Source organism: Drosophila grimshawi, unplaced genomic scaffold (genome assembly GCF_018153295.1).
Source record: "Drosophila grimshawi isolate 15287-2541.00 unplaced genomic scaffold, ASM1815329v1 contig_848, whole genome shotgun sequence".
In the NCBI taxonomy this organism is placed as follows: domain Eukaryota; kingdom Metazoa; phylum Arthropoda; class Insecta; order Diptera; family Drosophilidae; genus Drosophila; species Drosophila grimshawi.
The window spans coordinates 14625764-14645518 of record NW_025063692.1 but is presented as its reverse complement, the minus strand read 5'-3'; the positions used below and the strand labels follow the sequence as shown (position 1 = coordinate 14645518).

At 37.2% G+C, this 19755-nt stretch overlaps 1 protein-coding gene across 1 annotated transcript; it reads left to right on the top strand.

Annotated features, from left to right (window-relative positions):
* The first annotated feature begins 1786 nt into the window (after positions 1-1786).
* Positions 1787-15927, top strand: LOC6564558. The gene is made up of 5 exons (XM_001991867.3): positions 1787-1838; positions 14457-14659; positions 14729-14845; positions 15356-15505; positions 15576-15927. The coding sequence occupies exons 2-5, from the start codon at positions 14459-14461 to the stop codon at positions 15678-15680; spliced, it is 573 nt and encodes a 190-aa protein (XP_001991903.1). The 5' UTR covers positions 1787-1838; positions 14457-14458; the 3' UTR covers positions 15681-15927.
* The last annotated feature ends 3828 nt before the right edge of the window (positions 15928-19755 follow it).

Genomic DNA, 19755 nt, shown 5'->3' with positions numbered 1-19755 from the left:
AATTCATGACTAATCAGCGACTAATGACATTAAATTGAGAGGTGATACTATGTCAAATAGTTTGTAGTTTGTTTTAAACACTCAAAAGTACTCCGATTTTGCGCTAGACGTTCTTGAAATTACATACAATTACAGTGCATAATGAAGAATAGTTCATTAAGCATTTCATTGTTCATTTTCGTATTATTGTTTACTGTGTATTCAAATGTGATTGTGACTTTTGCTTTAAATGAAGGCAGTAATGTTAGTAATTAGTTGGCGCAGAATAACTACAAAGCAGTTAAGTACTAGTATATCACACACATTGGATTAGCTAATTAGCGTTGCAACTTTAGCTCGAATGCCCTTTGCGACCCTCGCTTGACAATAAACATAAAATGTTTCAGTTGCCATATTTTAGCTAACCAGACGTCTTCTTCTTCTTCTTCTTCTGTTACATTATATGTACACAGTTAATTCATACTTCACATGCATAAATGCATAAGCATTCATACACACACACACACAGACACACATGTCTCTATGTATGCAAGTATGTCTGCATATGAGTATGTACTTTCATTATTACTCGCCGGCCAGTCTTATGCAATGGCGTCAAACAACTAACAGTGCTGTAGTCCACAAAAAGAGAGTGTCCAACTAGGGAATACCCTATAGCCAAGTCTTAAGTTGTACAAGTCTTACATATGCAAGCATATGTGTCACAAATGCTTACTTGCTTCATATAAAATACGAATTTTGGAACAACTTATAAGCATATATATATATTTAATTCATACATACATCAGCGACTGGGCCTTAAGCTACATAAGACATAAGCCAACTTAGTTGTAAAGCTACACCTTAAGAACCGTGTCCTTGACTGATATCGGTAAGTGATTCTTATCGATAAACAGATATAAAATTGATCGACTCGGTTGTATATATATATGAAGACGCTTCCCTCTGCCTTCTGTTACATACATTGGCGACAATTTCATACAACCCTTCTTATCCTATTTAGATGGGTACAATAACAGCATAAAAGTAAAGCGAAAACCAGCTCTCGCCGTAGCGAAGTCATCGTCGTCGTCGTCGCCGTCGCCGTCACAGTCACAGTCGCAGTATTTGCGGCTGGTGCCGTTTACAGCGTTTACTTTACAGCAATCCAATCAGATTGGAGTGAGGAGGCGCGCTGCGGCTGCGGCTGCGCAGTCGCCGATGGTCAGCTGCTACTGCTGCTGCCGCAGCTGTTGCTACCGCTGCTGTTGCTGCTGCTGCTGCAGTTTGAATAGCCCGATGCGACGACGATCGTCTTCGTAGCCGTTGTGCTCGCTGTTAACTGCGCACACTGGTTATGGTGGAATGGAATTGATCAAGGCAAACTTACGGCATGCTGCAAGTCAATAAAATACATCAATTAATTAACATCTGTTAAATGACATTCGTAAAGTGTAACATATTTATGGCTATTTTGGTTAAACCAAATGCCAATAGTTAGTTAACTATGCACCAGGCGTGCATTCGTAGGTCTGGTTCCACTGTGCTCTTTCCGGTTCGTGCGATGTTGTGTGTTTGGTTTATTTATTTGTATTTGTATATTTTTCGTTTTTGTATTTTTTCGTTGTTATTTTTTTGTATTTTATTTTTTTGAATGCATAGAGCTTGAACAATTTGGCTGTCGTTGCCATTTAGTTCTCTTGCGCGTGCGCTAAAATCAAGTAACCAAAAATATTTGTAGGCTCTCGCCGTTGTTATTGGCGCAATTTTGAATTCGTTTTCGGTTACTTTTGAATCTCGTTTTTCCCATTGTTACAATTTGTGAACATTGTATTGATTAGTGCGCCAAGTGAAAGCGAGTGAGTGTTTTTGTCTATGTTTTTTTTTCTTTATTTTTTCTGTTAGTTGAAATATGTTTATTTTTTGTTGTTGTTGTCGATATTGTTAATGTTGTGGTGCAAAGTGAATCAACTTTGTTTTCTTATCGAATTCCACACCAATTTTAAGCGAAGTGCTCAGCAATTGAAGCATAACCAGCAGCCTTAATAAGGTACTCAAATACTGAAGAATTGTGTAATCATTTCTTGGGTTAGCCCCTCCAAAGAAAGGTCAAGGAAATGAATAGTGTTGTGGCTGTGTCAAAAACTGAGCTTGTGTCAAATACGTTTGTCATACCTTATTCATGTTTGTATTTAATATCAATTTTATCAGACCATTTGCATATTCAAATTACAGAGATGAATAACGAAACCGAATTGCATAACGGAGCGGCCTTCAACCCGTTACAGATATTTAACCAAAAGTGCCGCACTATGGGAATAACGTCAGCATTTCCTCTTAAAAATAATATATCAATAAACAATTTGGCTTATGCCTGCATTACGGGTCGCCGATCCATCCGGCTCCAACACCTGGACAGTCTGCAGCAATATGGCGACCAAGGCTATATCGACTCGGCTCGGTGAATTGACTTGAGTGCCATAAACTGATCTTCTTGCCCATCGTGTGCCCTCCAGGTTCTCTGCTTCGGCCGGCAGAGTGGAGTGAATAAATGAATATATGCACATTGTGGGTCACAAGCCGGTTGCGCAGCTCTTTTGGTTTTGACATGAACGCTGGCTTTAATATTGCCGTAAATGTCGACGTCGACGTCGACGCAGCTGCGTGTAAACAACGTTGACCCAGTTGAGTTCAATTGACGTGTTTGCCTTCGCAATTGTGGCACTGCAGCACAGAAGCTGCAGTCTCTTGTTAAGAAAAAAAAAAAACAAAAAAAAAAAACAAAAAGAAAACAAACTGAAAAGCTGCAGAAACAAACAGCAATAATTAATAGCTCAGCGAGCTCCAACTAGTTGTCTAAAATGGAACTTACAAATGAATTGTCAAAGATATTGTTAAGAAAACCACAACAAATTCATAATTATTTCTATAATGCATGCTAAAAGTTCACTCATCTGGATGGTATTTTGTATTTGTATATCGGCAGCAGGCCAACTGTCTGGCATATGGGCCAATTTCGAAAGAGCTCTTGTTGAATGGCGGCCCAATCACAATCGATGGCGCCTGAAATGGTCGCAAGCAATGAAATATGAGACGAGCGTCGAATAGCAAATTTGCACCTGACACAGTCTATTTAGACTTTCCGATTTCAGTTAATCCATTCGTTTATTGTTGATTTTGCCAGCCATGTCACAAACAAACAAACAATTGCAATTGAAACAGCAAATCAAATACAGACGCAAATTGTCGAAAAAGTTTTGGCAAGTTCAATTTGGTAATAGCTTTTCGCTTCGCTTTGCTTCTGTGTTGTTGTTGTCGTTGCGGAGAAAAAAACACACACTAAATAATTATATAAATAAATAATAATAATAACAAAAAATAAAGCCAACAACTCATTGACCTCGGCATAGTTAACGCTGCTCAAGTTGTTCATTGTCTATCGAGTCACAAAGTCGAGTTGAATTCTCCTCAAGTGTGATTTTGATTTTGTTTTTATTGTTGTTGTGGCTTTTAGCTTTTGGCGCTATAAAAGTCAAGGGCAAGTATCTGGTTTTGGCTTTTATGAATTCATTATGTTTTGTTTAGGCTTTGGTGTTTGCTTTATTTATGTTTGCAGTGTTGCAGACATGTGCTTATCGGTATATTCCATTCCATTCCATTTTTTTTTTAAGTTTTTACATATTTATGTCTATTTATATACTTACTGACAAATGGATACGTGGATGTGCACTTAACAAAATTGTTTCTTAAACTATTTGCTGAGTTTCTTGTAATTTGCTTATTGCAAAAGATATCTTTTTATCTCTTTTGAGTCCAACTAAATACCGGATCGTCTTTTATGGCTATGTTCACTAGCGAATGACTAGTGAATTTGCTGAGTATCCCCTACTTAACATCGGCACTATCAGCCTCTAACTTTGCTACTTACACTTTCAGAGTCTTTAACTAGATAAGGGCATGGATCAGTTAGATATGCCTATAAAGCCAAGTGTTAGCCAAGTATTGATCAGTGTGTTGAATTAAGAATGTTAATGGCAACTTGCTTGCCTCTCACAATACGCACACGTATTTATATAAGTGTGCATTACATTAAGGGCATTACTTCACGAACTTATGCGAAAATCAACAAGAAAATAGAAGTATGAAACTTCGATTAGAATATAAGAAATGAATACAAGTAGTTCATAGCGTGCTGAGTGTGTGTATAACTTAAAGTTCAAGTGTATGTGCATAACCACACATCTCTTTAGAGGGGGAAGGAGAGGGAGCCTCTCTCCACTGCATATCAATATATACACACACATACAGACATAAGCAGACCCGACCCGTGTATATGCATATATTTTATTTATTGAGTTGCTTTTGCTCTTGGCTGGCCCTCATGATTTCGCCTTGGCTGCTTGACTCCTCAGACGCTTTTGACAGTTGGCACGTAGCCGGTTAGGACGACGTGCCGGACACGGCTACACAAAGCGCTCACTCTCTCACTCTCTCACTCGCGATACGGCAACGGCGACGTATACGCAATATGAGTTATAAGCGAGCCACGCTGATCACGTAACCGACCCGGTTGCCATTTCCATTCCATCGTTTGGCTGCCTGACTGACTGCTTGGCAACATGCCCACATGAAATAATGTTTATATTAACAATTAAGTTTGCAATTGCATTGCGAGTGCAAATTTAATTACAACTCCAATCAATTTGCAAGCTGCACTTGACCAAAAAAAAAAAAAAAAAACAAACAAACAACAATAACAACAACAAGTGAATGTAAACACAACAATCCATAGCTGGGACACTAGTCCTCTACCCTGTGGCCACACACAAGCACCCCTACAGTGGACAGTGTTTTGATAGCTCTCTGGCATATATGGATGTAGCATAGATAAAAATCGATCTTTAATCGATTCTACTTAATTGTACATAATTAATTTAACAATTTAAGTAACAGAAGCAACTGCAAAATGCGTATACTCAACTGATTGCTGGCTATTGGGAAAAGGTATCCGTTTGGCGAGCATTCGCAATCAGTCGATCAGTCTAGTTGTTGTTTACCATATTCGCTGAATGTTTGCTTGCATCACTGTTTACTGTTGACTGTTGGCTGTTTACTATTTACTGTTTGATGTGGCTGTCTGCCGGTCATTAGAGCCATAAACATAAGTCAAAAACAAAAGCAAGGCAAGGGTAGCGCTGTTAACGTCGACGCGACTCATCGAGAAAACCAATTTTCCGGTTGAGCTTACAAATGGTGAACGCGCCCAGAACCCTGTCCTCAAAATAAATGTCATATCACGGAAACTGGTCACCTTTATGCGTTACACAAACACACACACACACACACACACACACACACACAATTTTATGTGTATGCTTTTGGGTTGTAATCGCTGATGAAACTGCTGAAAACTAAATAGGTGTGGTTTCTTGTTGTGGTGGCCTGCTTAATGGTTTTGAAGTCACCAGACTTCGATTACTTATCATTTTCATATGCTTTGCATCTCACTTATATATTGAAAATATATATTCAAAATTATATATCCTTAATGCTACGAACACATTCTTTTAAAGTCCCAATAGGCAAAGCATCTCAAAGATACTTAAATCACGTTCCTAATCTTCAAAAATCCTGGAAACTAATATATTCAATTTAAAGATGTGAATGTGCTCGACGGGATCCGAAATATATTAGTTAAGTTACATATATAATTGTAGTATTTTAGTAGACTCACTGCAGGACTGACTCACTGTCATATTCATTGTATTTATCAAATTGTCTCATTGTCCTTTAGAGAAATGCCCCAAATATGCATAAGCAAAAAAAAAAAGAAACAATCAATTAAAATTGCATTTTTTTTTCTAATGTTGGTTTCTCAAATATTGTTTAGTAATCCTTCGAACTACTCTTTCCCATCTTTTCTCACAGTCATCCACTGCTGAAAATGTACACATGTGAAAACATTTGTTGTGAGAATGTTGCTATTATTTTTTTTCGCAGCTGTATATGGCTTACTTGGACACTGATTTTGTTCTGGAAATATTTTGCAGCCCTGATGTCGTTAGTTGTTGTCTCCATACGCAGAGTGGCGCACAATTACCAACCAACAACATGGCCAAAAGTTATGAATGGCAATCCATTCGCTTAATGGAATTTCGTGTTTGTTTTATTTTTTTACTTTTTCGTGCCAGCGAGCCGAAGTCCAAAGTCAGGAAACTCTTCCACACACACACACACATATACACACACACACATACATACATGTGAAGGGTTGGGGGGTGGCTGGGCTTTCACTGGCTTCCTGCCACCTTTCGGTCATCATCGTAAAGCATTATTTGCATTTATTATGCAACCGCTCTATATGGCCAGAAGTAGTTTTGTTTTATGATCGTTGCCGCCCTCGACCTTAATGCTCTTGCGGCCATCTTTTAATTTAAATAAAAATACAGTTTATTGCCTTAAAGTTGGAGGGAGTGCCAATATGGCCGTCTTTACTCCGTTTCGCCTTTTGCCTCTCGTTTATCGACTAGTACCTTTGAATTCGTATATTTTAAATTTAATTATGACAAGTATTCTGGCAGAGTGTTTCGCATTATATCTAAAAGCCCAACTGAACTCAGTGACACACCACAAAAATAAAACTTGGGTGTGCCATTTGTGAGTCAATAAAATCACATTTGCCAGCTACGACAACTAACTTAAATGGTTTGGGTTTAACATTTTGTTGAATTCATTCATTCGCAATTTAATTGTTTTTCACACGAAACTTAAATGACAAATCAAGTAGAAGTGCTCAACTCGCGTATGCACGACTGCCACATACCCTGTGTATATTCATATTCAGTCCTGCTCAGGTGACAACATTCAACATTCCAAATAAAGTCGCTGAGTTTAATACAACTCGTTCTACGGAGTAAGAATATTGTTTGAATACATATGCACTCAAGTAGTCGAACTGACTCTCTGAATTGCAATATTTCTAATGGGTATAGATAAGAAAATCCTTTTAAAAATATAAATCCATGGGTATTATTTATATTGTAGTTGGCATATGTCACGTGCCCATTAAGCAAATTGCATGCTTCGAAATAAACTTCTTTAAATAGAGAGAGAATTAATGGTAAATACATAGATACATACAAACATATATATTCCATTAGTGAAATTTTTCTGTGAATGCATTTAATAATAAAGCATGCATTTTTCTGTCTATTTGCTATCAAGTAATCAAAATGTGCTTTGCTATTCAACAAGTTCGATCAATGAAAACACCCAAAAGAATTTCATTGGATTATCAACGCTGTTGCTTGGCTTAAGCCCAATAAAAACCATTCCAAATACTTGCATTGAGCAGCTTTTTATCTATTTATTTATTTAATTAATGTCAAATAAATTTAGTCGATACAAAAAATACAAAAATTAACAAATTGAACTAAATTAGGATAAAAATAAAATTTAAAAATTTATTTAAATTAAAAAAGGGGAAAATATTTATATGATTTCAACAATTGTTACATGAATTGGCGACATCCCTGGAAAAATCCCTATCAGATCAATATAATAATAATAAGTATAAAATAGTTAAGCCCCACCACAAATGGTGGTGCGAAAAAGTCGCGAGACAGGATATCTAAAATTGAGTTCTTAATTATAGAATTGGACTATTGAAATAATTAGCGAGTACTCCAAACGGTTAGTTGTACAACGATTATGAGATTCAAATAAAACGAATCCACCTACGACTCACTTGAAATCTGATTTGAGCAAAATCCTTTGTTCAAGCTTCCTTCGAGTAGAATAACCACAATTGTTCAGTTGAATCACTAAGCATGTATTGTAATGATACATGTATTGTCTGCTTAGTGGTTGAATCTAGCAATACGATTGTACATACATACATATATAAATATATATGGGTGTGTACATACACTGTGAAAAAATCGCTCTGAATTGTAGAGAATCGCAATTCTTTTGTCGCCAATCGTAGTAACTGAACTTATTATGCAGAAGCTATATTTTCAAAATGGAAGTTTGTGTCTTTCCTAGAACCAGTGTTTTCATTTTCTTAATTTATTTATATTTTTCTTAAATTTAGAAAAATTATGTTTGATTTCCAGGGTGTTTTTTTTTATATGTATTTTTACACAGTTCTCTTACCTTAGATATTTTTTTCTGTACATTATTATTAAACATTAGTATTTAAAGATGTCACATAGGCAAACATTTAAGATACTTTATAGATTCAAATATTTTTAAATTGAAAAACTTAAGATTTCATAGCAGTTTTAACATAGCATACAGAAGAGCGAATTTTATTACAATGTCTTAGTTGATGAATTTTAACATTTTAAAAATAGTTATCCAGGCAATTTTGTTTTTCTGAGTGTATGTATGTGTCAAACAGCAGTATAATCGCTGCTGGCGTCGCAACATATCATCAACGTTTAAAGCAGTCTTAAGTCGCAGTTAATAGGTACTTAACATGCAAATGCAAAATCGACCGACAAACCATCGAAATCGACGCGCACGTTCGCTATCTTGCTCTTACAAAGCTCGCCTCTCTCTCTATATATATATATATATATATATCTGTCTGAATTGCATACAGAGAGAGAGAGAGGGGGGGAAGCTATTGAAGGAAGGGAATGTTTATTTGGACATTTATATGCAGTAGGAAGACAAACACATTCATAGATCTCTAGGCTCGCTTGAGGCTTGAGAGGATGCTCGTTGATTTGGCCACAATCGAATTAAATCAAATTTAATTGAAATGCCATGCACAAATTTTTGCCCAGCGTACGAGAATTGATTGATTTTTGACTATTGCCACGATAGATATTGCCGGAAGATATCAATGGAAGGGGTTGTACAATGACACCGCCACAGACGCCCCCTTCTTTATTTAAGGGGGTAAATTCCGTTGACGTCGGTCATCGGGCATCGGGCGTCGGGCGTCGGGCGTCGGTTGTCTGGCCAGCAGCAGCCACTCATTGATATAATTACAAAGTTTTGTTGGCCAGTTGATGAGCCAGTTGGAAAACAAAATCAAGAATGCGATTGCCTTGCTCGCTGTTCCGTTTGCCGTTTGCCCAAAAAGTTTTAATTTCAAAATGAAGTTTGTTTCACTGCTCGGTGGCCAGGCTGGGCGGCGGTAGTTCTGTGGAGTGGGTGGTGTATGGTGGGCGGTGTAGTAAATGTAGTGTAGGTGTAGGAGCTGCGGCAGGTGGATGGATGGCAATAAAATAATCAAAGCGTGCACAAAAGTGCAACGAGAATTGCCGAAAAACTGGTAGCAAAAGTAAGCGAACGGCAAAAGGCGGCAACAGCGACATAAAATAAGTCGCATCTGGGATACCCTTACCCAATAAGCTTTCAAAAACTAAAATCTAACTATAGACTAAGATAGACTAGTTTTAAAAAATGAGCACAGATGATTTGGAATTTGACAAGCATAAAAATGGTAACATATTATATTATAATGCATCAATGTTTTTAGTTAGCGAAGTTTTCCGTTTAATATACCCTTCTGCTGGGCAGGCAGTTTGCCTGAAAAGGGTTTGCCTAGCTGTGGGCTAGTGCAAATTTACCTGGAGACATTGAGAAGGACAGATGGACAAGCAGATAGCTATTCGAAAAATTGCTAAAAGTTGTTGATAGAGAATGAGACAGAGCACGAAAGAGAAATAGAGAGAGAACGAGAGAGAATGGCTTAGGGGAATACCAATGCCAATGAAGTTCTTTTGGAGCGTAATGAGAATCACGTCGCTGATGCCAGCCTGCACACACACACACCCATAGAGAGAAAGAGTGAGAGAGAGAGAGAGAAAGTGGAATGGAGGCAGTTGCAGAGGTGACTATTATGCGCCATTAGGGCATAATTAAAATACTCGAGTTGCAACCATCCAGCTAAGGAAGACCCTGATAATGACAACAGACGACGCTAGCGACAAAGTTTCCAATGCAAACTTGAACTAGTCCACAATAAAGAGACAGCGAGAGAATGAAAGAAAGGGAACCGGAGAGAGATGGAGGCAGGCAGAGCGAGTTGGCTGCTTTGCCTTAGTTTTGTGGTTGACAATAGTCAAGACATTGCCTTGAGAGCGACAACACCTGCATATTGTCCTGCTGCCAACAAAGCGGCCTCTGCAAATGCCTAATCTAAATAGAAAATTCCACTCCACTTCCAACCTGGCTCATTATATAAAAAGCCTCGCTTAAAAGTATGCAACGCACTTTTGTCAATCATCCGATCGCCCGTCGATTCGAGCAGACAGCAGAGAGCAGAGTAAAATGTTAGTTTTTCTTACCGATTACCTTTCAGTTGTGTTTTTCTGTATTCACATCGTAGATATGCTATATGCATTGCACACACACACACACTCCCTCTCCCGCCCTCACTCTCTCTGTCTCTTTTTGTCTCTGTCTTCATTCCATTTCGTATTGCTCAGCCAAAAAAAAAAAAAAGGAAAAACTTATCACTTGAGTAGTGTTTTTGTTTGCTTGGTGTGCTTTCGGTTTGCCTTTGGTTTTGGTGTATTAGTTGTGATGCTGCCGCATCATTGTTGTTGTTGTTGTTGTTGTTGCTGGTGCAACGCTCGTCTGGCAAACGGTTGAGCACTTGAGTAGCATTAAAGCATCGACGATTGTCTAAGGAGGAATGCCAGCAAACGGCAACTGAAACAGAAACAGAAACGGTAACGGTAACGGGAACGGTAACGGGAACGGGGAATGGTACGGATACGGTATTAGCTACCCGGTCGCTTCTATCGTGTGATGGGATATCGTGCCTTGGGCTTGCATATCTCTATATATCCATATATACATATATATATATATATATATATACAGTTTTATATTTGTCTGTGTGTGTGCTTATGTTTGGGGAAACTTAAGTGGATTGTATGCATATTTTTCGCTGCACGTTGCTAGGTAGCCCCAGATCCCTGGACGTAAACTAACCATCCATCCTGGCCAGCCTTCGACTTTTGCATATGCGCATTAAAAAGTTCTGATTTGAAGCTGTGCATTGTGCATGCAACACATAGCTGAATAAACACACTATCACACACACATACACACACACTTGAGCTATTTTGGAAACATTTGATAAATATTGATTGGGAACGAAATTTTGTTGCGAATCAAGAAGTCAGCATACAAAAATCTCTTTCTCTCCGATAACTGGCAGCCTATGCGGGCAACTGCAAATCTGTTTCAATAAATTCCAATGCCTTGCCAATATACAATATACACATATGTGTGCTATGTGTGTGGATATGTCTATGTATGTATGTATGTATGTATGTATGTATTTAGCCAATTAATTTGCTTTCAACATTTATAATCTCATTGAGAGCCATGCGGCGTATACGCAATTTGTCTATTTGGCAACTATCTGTCCGTCGGTCAGTGGGTCGGTCAGTTAGTTGTAAAGAGCGTGCTACTCGGCATCTGTTGGCTTTCGTTCGGCCCAATTACCCATAATTTTAGGCAACTTTGTTATTGTCGGCCTCTTTATCGAGATTGATTGATAGCAGAGCTTTAGTTATTAATAGCGCAGATTAGGAATAATATAACAGCTACACAAGTATAAAACAAGTAACAATGCTGTAGTCGAGTGAGTTTGACTGCAAGAGACCCTGAGGCCAGCTTATAAATATATATTAATTAATTCCATCCGTTGTTGACCTATCAATAAGAAATATGTTTCTATTCACAGGCCCGAACTGAAATCACCGACTTGCGGACTTACTATATATTTGTGTGTTATTCACACACTCAATCAAAATGTATCGATCCGCGATGATAATATGACCTAAACTTGATCTGCGCGAGGTATACGAGAACTTATATTCAAAATTGTACTTCTTTAGTTCTTATAGTCTCTGAGATCCGTGTGTTCTTACAGCAGGACAGACGAACTGAAAGGTTAGATCGACTTCGATATAGATCCTGATCGCGAATATATAGACCTTATGAGGCCTGCAGATGTTACCTTCTACCTGTTACATACTTTTGAATAAAATCATTATGCGTATTTTACGCATTGCACAATGTTCTCAGTTACAAATTGCCATAGCACATACATACCTCATTATATGGTATGCTATGTCAATTTAGTCCTTCAGTAATTGCAGCTTTTTCGATTTATTTTGTTTGCTTACATTTCAATTACTATATACGTTGAATGGCAAATACAGATTTAAACCCGCGACTTAAATGCCTAATTGTGGTATGTGTAAAATGCAAACGTGGCAAATGATTCTCTCAGGCTCTGAAATGGGATTGCATATGAATATAAACATTTGGTCATGCGAAATACTTGCATTCTAATTATGAGAAGCGTAACACACGATTGGCTAACTGGCTAACTGGCTGACTGTCCAAGTTAAGACAGGTATTAGGATTACAATTTTCGAGTCGTTCCTGTTCTCTTTGCATTTGATCTGTATTAAATAAGGCTTGTATACGCTTTTGTTTTAATTTTTTTTTTTTTTTTTGTAGACAGTCAAATAGAAAAAACAAGCAGCAACAAATGTTGAATTAAATTTTATCGCTAACTGCAGCAAATTACAATGACAATCAGAGAGGAAAAACATTTCGGAAAGCCAAGCTTTGAATACCCTAGCAGGCATATTATTAGCTCATTATTTTCATCATATTTTGCACCAGAAGAGACATTTTTTAATGCGAATAATTTTGGCCACACTCGCATAGTATTCAGAGTAAAACAGGCTTAAAATTGTGTAAGTGGATTATGTTAAAATGTCAATTCTAACCACGGTAAGGGCAGTCAAATGAGCTCGTTGTGTAATATGTGTGTGCATATTGTCATGGGAGCCGAGTTTTGCATTCAATTATTATTTAATGTGTTTCGTGATTACCAATGAAAAGTCCATTACTTTTAATTCTCCAACACACGAGTCGAACTTTCTGTATTGTCATCTGATTGTTGTCCGTCATATTGTCCGTCTATATGAACAAAAAGACAAGTCAAATTTGAAACTTACGTCCGCGTATACTGTTCAGATCAAGTGTTTCATTTTATCGATAACTCCTCCCGTTTCTTGAATAGCGATACTTTTCGATAAAAATCGCAACGTGACGATTTCAATTTTGGGCTTCTAAATAAATGTATGCGCTATTATTTTTATTCTTATTTATTTTATACACTTCAGTCAGATGTTTGCAAAACTTATTAAAGTGGAGTTGAATTTATTTAACAGTCGGGCTTAGGGCATATCGTAGTCGAGCTCACTTGACTACGGCATTCTTACTTGATTTATTTACATGTGCAAATGTATATTTAAACGCCTATATCTATGAATGAAATTAAGCATGTTTATTTTAGTTGTACAACAAAGCGATACGATTTCATTTTTGGGATTGGTTAAACTCCCAATTAATAGACCAAATGAAATAAATATTCTAGTATTTGAGCAAAGTGGGCAAGCGATTAAATTGGGCAGCTCCACAATATCGAACAAGCAACAGCAACTTCCATTCGTGAAACTGACCAAAACCCTTAAAGAATCACTCGTGCTGAACTTAATTAGCCACACACTTACACACACGTACAACCATACACACTCTGGCACACTCACGAAGTCTCCACATAGACAGTAAACTGTTTGTAATTATTTTTATATTCAAACGAAATCCAAATTAGTATCCTAGAGTAATACACATTGCACAAAGTTTTTACAATTGTATTTATTCGTCTTTTTGAATTGATAATGGGTAAGTAAACTAAGGCCGCGAATAATCTTTTGGTCTACCTTATATTTCTTACATAAGAACTTACAATTTTACAGCGACTCCAAACTCTAACAGGTAGCAAATTTCAGTACAATTTCGTGAATTTCAGAAAGGATATATACTTATTTACATTTAAATATACATTTATACATCTTTTTTTGTATATTTAGGAAATATTAGAAAACAAAATCTTTATAGTTTTCAGGCGATTCCAATTTAGAGCGAAGTTTTTCCGAGTGTTTCATATCTATTTTCAAAGGACAGTCTCGACTAAAAAGTAGGACATATTTGATTTATCAGAATTTGTCGCACTTCTGACTCTGTTCTTGATTATGATTTATGTGCGCATAGATATCTATATATGTATGTATTTTTTTTGCTTTGTTTTAGTGGCAATTTTAATTAGGATAGTTTGTGTCTGCTTTTGATTGATGCACTTGCCCACTGCGAATAACATAAAACTGACCAAACTTTCACATATACGCGTGCATGCGTATGTAAATGACCTCATAATAACATATGTACATATGTGGGTATGGTGTGTGTGTATGTTGTTGTTGTCTGGAAAATTGTTTGCAGCTTGCTTAAGTGCATTACCTGAATGTGGCGTTAATCCTTTTGCTGCCCCTTTTAGGTAATTAGTGTTGTTACGTGAGTGGGTTTATTCATATCTGGTCTGGACACATAATCGAAAATTTGTTTGCTATTTATATTTATAGTAATGCCGAATACGAAATCTGAACAATTGCTAAAGCTGCTGCTGCTGCTGGCCAGTTGTCTGTTTATGCTGCAACTTGCCACGGCTAATGATCAGCCGGATCGGGTGGAGGATGCTGCCAGTGTGGCACATGTGCGCAGCAAGCGTGGCATAATTTGGGACTTCTTTCAGAAAATTGTCATAACCAAAAATCTAATTGTGGACGTAAGTAGATATTAGTGACATTTGCCAAAGATACTTCTACACTGACACGCTTTCCATCCCCGCCTGCAGCAATACACAGACACTCGCAACACTTTGAGCGACATTTACAACACGGTCAATGAGCAATTCAGCGATCCGGCGCCAGCGAAGCCAACGAGTCAACCCAGGTCGACAACCGAAAGAGTGGTAAGCAAACAGTTCAAAAAATACACAAATAAAAATGTAATAAAAACCTGGTCCCAGCAAGTGTACGCGTTTGTTTCTTTGAGTGTAAAAAGTGCCTATGACGTGAAAATTACACAATATTAATGAAAATCGCCTTACTTTTGGCGCCTAGGGTAAATCAACTTATTATATTCAGGGAAATACTTTCTGTTTTCTTCAGTGTACATTTTTGTAAGAATGTAGAAAACATATTTCGAATTTCCAGCGTGTTTTTTATATGTGTATTCACAGAAGTTTAAATAATATAATCGAACCCGAGCCTATAAAGCAGACAAAAACTCAACTCGCGCAGCAGTCGATTTGCAGATAATATCTAAATTTAAATAAATTAACAATTAAATATATATATATATGTGGAGTAATTTATGTATATATATGCAGCTTTAGTCTGTTCAGTTGATTAAACAAATTCATTGCCTTAATACAAATTAATGCTCTCTAAATATAATTTTTAAACTTCCATCTTTACAGACCTTTAGTGGCGAGGACACTAGCACGGACCAGATAACGACAACAACGGAGAGCTACAGCATTTCTCGCTATGAGCTGGGCCGAATTCTGGGTCGAAACTTCAGGGGAATACAGCGTCTGGCTCAGACCGAGTTTAAGGAGGCACTCAATGTAATTTATTTGGCCAGTTTCTCTCCACATTAGTTAACACTACCAACCACAATTTCTACCATCTACGCAGGCCACCAACTACAATCTGAGGAGATACAAGGCGGAAGCGGATCAACAGTTTGCCAACAGTTTGGCCTTGGAAAAGAAGAACAAGCTGAAGAGTCTGAAGGGCTGAGAGAGGCAGTAAGGAAGGGAGTTCCTAGTATTGTAGTCTCTGTGATAGGCTCGACAAATACAAGTAGTATGCCAAACCAAACTTGGCAAATTAAGTGATTCTTACTTACGTACATACAAACCTAAGTTAATCGAACGTATTTCTATTGTATGTTAAGTGCTCATAACCTGGTTGTTTGTTGTTTTTGTTGTTGTTGCACATATTTATTTTGTAATATCGAATAAAGTACTTTTTGAAAAGGGAGTGTTGCCAGTTGCCGGTTGACAACATGCCGTCTTCGTCTTTCCTTTTGGAAATGTCGCCATTGCCGACTATTATGCGTCAAATTAAAAACTTTTCTACAATAATTCTATTGATAAACTTTTAAATAAAAAAGCCGTCCCAACAGCAGCACCAGCATACACGACAAAAAAAAATAAAAACCCCAAAGAAAAGGAACAAACGCCCCAAAAACTGCAAGCACCAACTTTCTTCAGAAAGTTGTGGGGATATCCATACACATAGAAATATATATACAAATTGTTTTTCAAAATAAACGCACACACATATATGTATGTATAAATATAATATATATATATATATATATATATATATATGTTTATTCAGATGCGTATGTATGTGAATAGTTCGTAGCTATTGGATGTTGTTGGCTGAAATCGAAGTAAAGTTGCAAACAAATCCGAAAAGTAAAGTGAAAAACACAGAGACAGCTCCGCCTCGGTGGCACTCCCAAATGGCAGAATGGCAGAATGGCAGAATGGCAAAGCGGTAAAATGGCAACTGGCATAGTTAGCAAAAAACCACTAAAAGTGTCATAATTCGATGCCCAGGAGATGCCTGTCTCGAAAGTACGTTGGCCAAAAAACTTTTGCGCCGGTAATGAGTGCCAGGCTGTGGCTGCTGCTGTGGCTGCTGCTGTGGATGTGGATGTGGACGTGGCTTTGACTGTGGCTGTGGCTGCCACTGTTGCATACTCTGGAGCTTGCAGCATGTAACACGTAAAAGCGCAGTGTGCATCCCAGTCTCTGGCCAACACAATGCTACCATCAGAGCCATGACATTGTCAGTTTGGCGACTTTATCTGTCCTGCCATCGTCCATCGTCCGACGTCTGCAAAGTTGCAAGGACAGGCAACAATGCAACCCGTCGCAGCAACGAGCGTGCAACTGCAACTGGCAATTGTCGTACGACTAAGGCGCAGAATGCTCCTTCAACTGTAATAGAACTCGGTCTCCGTCCCGGACTTGGAATGCCCTGCAAAATTGTTGACTTAAAACCAGTTCCTACAGAAGAAATTTCTCCTTGAGCTCAAGTCTTTTTCAAGTATTGTTAAATTTAAATTAAAACGAATGCTTCCGAAGTACGAAATACGACAAATTTGTGGTTTATTTTTGTTAACAACGAAAAACAGAACAGTTTTCTTCGCTTGCCGGATAAGATAAATAGACGAGTGTTCTACTGGAGAGTGTCGCATCGAAATACCCTGTAAGCAGTTCTAGCCTACATAAATGCATTGCATTCCTAAGAAGGATTGTATTCTATTCTATCCCTTCAATGCATTAAACTTTTATTTGTCTATGCTGCTGTATGATAAGATAGACACAATTTTATTTAGCCTCTTTTGTAGTAGCTTAAATAGGTGCAGGGTATAACCAATACAATTTTCTTATTAGACTTATTGGTATTTGTGTGCCTAAGATGTAAAATTAACTCAGAAGCAAATATCAAACGATAAGACGACGATTCGCTATTACTAATGTAAATAGTGTGCGTAAAATCAATGCATTGAATTCAAATAACTTAAGCATTATTAATGGCAATGGTAATTGCATAAGCCAATTACTGATTGGCGGCGGCCAACACGATGAGGAAGTGCCTTGTTTGCACCAACTTCATAAGCAGAATTTTGTTTTCTTTGCTTTGCGCTGTTTGGATTGGCTTTGCTTCCAGACGCACCACAAACAATTTGCAATCATTTTACTCTTTTCACTCTCACTCTCAATAAATGTACATGTAAACTGGATCTTTAATAATTCTGGGCTTAATACAGAGAGAGTGATTAAAGTTAGTTAAACAGTTTGTGTCAGTTGAGTCGAAATTGATAATTTGATTGAGTTATTACTCATGCCTATAGTATTTCGTCTCATCGGATCGAGTGCGAATTGTATAAATTTATTGTTGTTGATGATTTGTTTATAAATCTGATTAGGGCTGTTGATTGCAATAATTGTTTTTGGGAATTCATTAGCTTTTGTTTTTATTGTGTCTGTCTGTCTGTCTGTCGGTCTGTCTGTCGCATTTGATGTTGTCAGCCTTCAATTAGTTTTAATCGACACAAATTGTTTATGTATATATGCACGTGTGTATGTCTGTATGTATATGTATATGCATATATTTATGTATGTAAGTATGTGTACAATGATTATAGCAATTATAAGCAGTTTGAATAGTGCCGCACATCTGACATGCAATTCAGGAACAAAAGTAGTACAATTTGTTTATATCTACAACAGTTAATAGTTTGTCATTTGATTTCAAATCACTTGAAAGGTGACAAAGTGAGCAAGTTTATATTTATATATGTATATATATATATATATATATATATACATATGTATTTATTTATGTGCCTCCATGTATGTAATCCATCAAATTCAGGCTACTACGCAATATATGTATGAATTTGTGTGTGAATGTACATGTGTATACGTGTGTGTGTGCACATGTGTATACGTGTGTGTGTGTACATGTGTATACGTGTGTCTGTGTGTGTGTGTGTGTGTGTGCGTGTGTTTATGCCTGTGTGATTTGCGCATTTCAGTTGACTTGCTTCTTGGATGAGTCATCACCACGCACGGAGAACAATAACAGCATAAATGTTGCCCAATTAAACGATTTAATGTAATTAGCTGAGTATCACTATATAATTGTATCCTATTTCTCTCTTGATCCGAGACTAATGCGACTACCCCAAATAGGCTTAAATAGCTCAGCAACAACAATCAGCTGTGATGATAGGAATGGGAGGGTCGCATGACTTTCCATGAACTGAACAACAGGACTTCAAGCCAATAGGACTTCCAACGCTATCTATCTATACCATTTAATTGTCCCTGCGAGGGCTCTAAGAATAATTAAATGTAGGATCCTTAATGTTAAATCGCCTTACCCTTGGAACCCAAACGATCTAAGGAAATACCGTGTAGTGTTAATGTGTGATACTGTGTTAAGAGTTTTCGATTGCAGCAATCAATCAATTATATACATATATATAAGTATATATGTATGTATATAAAAATATATGTATTTGTATATATGCCTATGCAAATTGACTGATGTGTCACATACTGACATCCCCTCAGCCCCCTTAGCTACTTTAACCTCGGAGACATTCAGAGCACAGGAGATATGGCGCAGCGAGGGCATTTATTTTACGGGTTAAGTTTGAGACGGAACCGTTTTGTGAATGAGTATTAAATGAAACGAGCAACGTAATATACCAAAAGTGATATATTGTCAGATATAAATAACATGTTTATAATAGCAGTGTGAGTCGCTGAAGTAAAATCACGAACAAAAATACGCAAATTGAACGCCAGCAGAATCACGATTTATAAATATAGACATAAACCCAAAAAATGTATATCTACCACAGTACATACATATATAAATCTGTACCAAGGAAGCGATATCGATTACTAAATCGATTACTAAAAATACTTGACCAAGTGAAACTTCGCTAATTAAATTTTTTGCTAAGCTCGAAGCAAACTCGAACTTGAAACATTTTGTCTGATAAAACTTGAGCTCGATAAGCAAAAATGTTCTATGCCAAAAGTCGATTAAAATTAAATGTATACGAATTTGATGAAAACGTTTTGAAAAACAAAGATTTATAGATAAAAACAAATTATAATACTATCTACAAGGCCAATAACAACAAGTATAAATTGAGCATTTTTTTGTGGCATGTGATTATTTGCTAATTTCAACTTTGAGCACCTTGATAATCAACCTTAATTTGTCGTATTGTTATTTGAGTACAACAAATACAATCAGCACTCACGCACATAAA